This window comes from Dipteris shenzhenensis, chromosome 9 (assembly GCF_047967505.1).
Source record: "Dipteris shenzhenensis isolate YYH24624 ecotype China chromosome 9, Dip_SZ_1.0, whole genome shotgun sequence".
NCBI classification, from domain to species: Eukaryota; Viridiplantae; Streptophyta; class Polypodiopsida; order Gleicheniales; family Dipteridaceae; genus Dipteris; species Dipteris shenzhenensis.
Genome location: NC_141604.1, coordinates 25,866,709 through 25,869,822, shown reverse-complemented (window position 1 = coordinate 25,869,822; position 3,114 = coordinate 25,866,709). Strand labels below are relative to the sequence as shown.

At 46.1% G+C, this 3,114-nt stretch overlaps 1 protein-coding gene across 1 annotated transcript; it reads right to left on the bottom strand.

Annotated features, from left to right (window-relative positions):
- Positions 1 to 1,626: 1,626 nt before the first annotated feature.
- On the bottom strand, positions 1,627 to 2,851 carry LOC147898432 (protein EXORDIUM-like 2). The gene has a single exon (XM_087379843.1). It carries the CDS (start codon positions 2,804 to 2,806, stop codon positions 1,922 to 1,924), a length of 885 nt encoding a protein of 294 aa, XP_087235969.1. The 5' UTR covers positions 2,807 to 2,851; the 3' UTR covers positions 1,627 to 1,921.
- Positions 2,852 to 3,114: the final 263 nt, after the last annotated feature.

Sequence of the window (3,114 nt, the reverse complement as noted above, 5' to 3'; positions counted from 1 at the left end):
GCCGACAAACCCATTTCGGTTGTGCTTGTTCTCAAATGAATTGAGAGTGTTATTTCAGTGTCTAATTAATATTGTTGATTATATTGCATGCACTTCAGGTCGTGTAATATTTTGAGTGAGAGAGTGATATCATGTACTCAATTCGATGTTTGGCTTGATGTTGTGATGTGATAAATACGAGTTTACATTTCTCGAGTTTCCAACAAGTGACATGATCGGTTCCATAAGCCAACTAACCAAAAGTTTGCAAGGTAGAAAGTAAATGCCTGAGGTAGCGGTGGGGATCACAAGAGGGAGGCAAGTGGGAGCCTAGTGGGAACCAATGGACTAGGTCTCTCTACCAACGAGAGGCTAATTTGGAGTTTTCCATTCTTTTAATGTCCAAGCCTTCACATTGGCTGGTTTGCTAATCACAATCTAGAGGGCTTAATCCAAGAGGCCCATTTCGAGTCCAAAATTCCCATAATGCAAGACAAGTTTATTATGGGGTGTTTAGTCCTACTGACAAGAGGACCTTAGCTATTTAATATTGAATTGCCATGTGTAACATGACTAACGGGCATCTGCCATGGAGGCTTTGTAGCTCTTTTTGGAGAGCCACGTTCAAGGATCCCACACCTGAATACCTAGCCACTCCATGAAGGACGTTAATCCCTAACACTTGCATGGGGATATGATGGCTTCTTACATTTAGGCATTATATGCATTCCATTTTGGCTTCCCACTTGTGTGTGGATTTAGCCCTTTGTGGCCATTGCAACATGTACTCTAAGGGTGAGGAGCATTTTGTCCCTCCCCCTATAATATTCTTGTGAAGATGAGGTAAAGATTAAACTTTTTTTAAAAATAAAGAGGAGCCTTGTTCCTAGAGTCTTTGAGCCTATCCTCCAAATACCTTTATCTGTTTGCCATTGTAACTTTTCCTACAGTAGGGAGTCATAGTTCTATTACAATTGCTAAAGAGCATTCTTCATATCTATGTATTGCTATTTGTGCCACTAAAAATTCCATTGTTACCCCTATGGTTCTTGTTTTTAAAATCTTAATATTTCATTCCCAACTCTTAGCTCCTTTATTATCAACTGTTACTAGTTAGATCCTTTACTATCAATTGCAGTGCTACCTTTTCTTGTTCTTGTTCTTCTGATTCATTCACTACTTCCCCTTCTTTTTCTCTTTCCTAAAACTTTCCATGCATGCCAACTCGTCTTTCTCCAAGTTAAAGTACTATATTGGATTCCATTTGCTTAGTGTCTAGCATCCAAGTTTGATTGCGCTTCTCATTTTTCCAAATGTCATTCCCTAGTGTTTATGGACATGCTAGTACAATGTGGGTTTCTCTACAACGGGATGAAGCTTTGGCAACCCAAGATCTAATGGTCATCTACTCTAGTTGTGAACAATTCAGTCCTCTATTCACAATTCAGTCCTCTAATTTGCCTCGTCTTGTCGAGTACGGGAACATGATGAGAACAATCTTATACGTACAATAAACAGATATGAACCTTTGAAGATGTAGGAGCTTCCAATTTTTATTTATAAAACTCATTACATGTAAGTTAGGAACCTCAACATATATGAGGGATGAGAAACAATTTGCATATCACACAGTTCGTGTAACCACATTGTAACCTGCTGGCCCTTCCTTCTTGAGGCCGTTTAATTTCTTTTGGCCGCCCAGCTTAGTCTTCCCTTATGAATCCTTCTTTAGATATTTACGTGGCCTCTCCATTTTGCTGCTGCTCTTGGTCATTTTGCTTGGACTCGTGCTCTGTATGTTTTCGGGCACTGTGCTACCGGATTGCAGCACTCTTGCAGGCTGACGTCGACAGAGAGATCAAATAAATGATCCAGCTCAATTTCGAACTTCAACGTGAATGGCTCCTGTAATCAACAAACGTGAACCGCGAGAGAAGAAAGATCACACTAACGTCTGGCATGCCAGCGTAGACGGACTCCACATCGCAGGTAGCAAAAACATGCGATTGTTGATTCCGTTGGCATTGTAGCGGGCATCCGTAGCATTGTCCACCAGCAGTTCCCCCGGATACCCAGGGTAGGAGCCCCTCCCAAACATGCCCGCGCAGGCGGTAACGGCTTCTAGCGGATCAGTGGGATCTCCTTGAAAGTAGCCGGTGCTGAAGGGATTGGTGGCTGTGCCAGCCAGAAGCGTGGCGATGACAATGACCACGCCATCCATTCCCACGTCGCCGTTGGGGGAAACAAGAGCTGGGACGTTAGGAGGGCTGAGTTCGGGAGCGACGGCGTAGGGCCAGGCGCAAAAGCCTGGGCATTGGGTGGCTGAGTTGCCCACCCAGATGTAGGGCAAGGACTGATGAGAGCCTACAGGAGACGTAATAGCGCTATGGAGACCACAGGAATTCATACAGAAGTCCTCCACGAGGACATCGTCGGCGGTGAGAATAAGGTAGACGGCATTGGAGCCGGTGGGCAGGACACCAGAAGCGAGGGAATGCTCCAGGAGGCTGGCGATGTCCATCTTAGTCAGAGTCTTGCCCATGCTATAGGAGGAGTCGGAGAAGACACGGCCGAGAGAGATGCGACCGGAGACGGCGGCACTAGAGAGGTCCTTGTAGGCACGAGCGATTTTCCACCAGGTGGCGACGGAGGGAGAGGGGGAGCGAGCTTTGGGGTGGAGGGAGGAAATGAAATCGGTGACGACGGAAAGTTGGGAAGGGGAGAAGGAGCCGTAGAAGAGGCAATGGAGGTGGAGTTTGTTGTGGGTGAGGAGGGGGCCATGGTGGTAGGGGAGGGAGAGGGGGGAGGAAGGGACGAGGGAGAGCATACGAGGGACTGAGAGGAGGGGTCTAGCTATGGAGGAGTGGAGGTGGAAGTGGAGGAGGAGGAGCAGCAGAAGCTGCAAGAGATTGGTTTGCCTAGACATATAATTCAACTGAAAGCTTGTATATGAGAGCAATTAAGTTGTGAGCTTTGTGGTGAAGGGAAAGTCAGAGCTTTGGCAGTTATATATACCACTGCATTCTAACTTTCCAAGAAGTTGCCTCCCTCCTGTCTAACGCGTTTAGCCAGCCGCTCTTATTTTAACGCGTTAGACCAGCCACCCTTATTTTAACCCCCCTCTCCAACTCATCT

Excerpts from the sequence above, each read along its gene's own strand:
- LOC147898432 (XM_087379843.1), bottom strand. The coding sequence starts at position 2,806 with ATGCTCTCCCTCGTCCCTTCCTCCCCCCTCTCCCTCCCCTACCACCAT.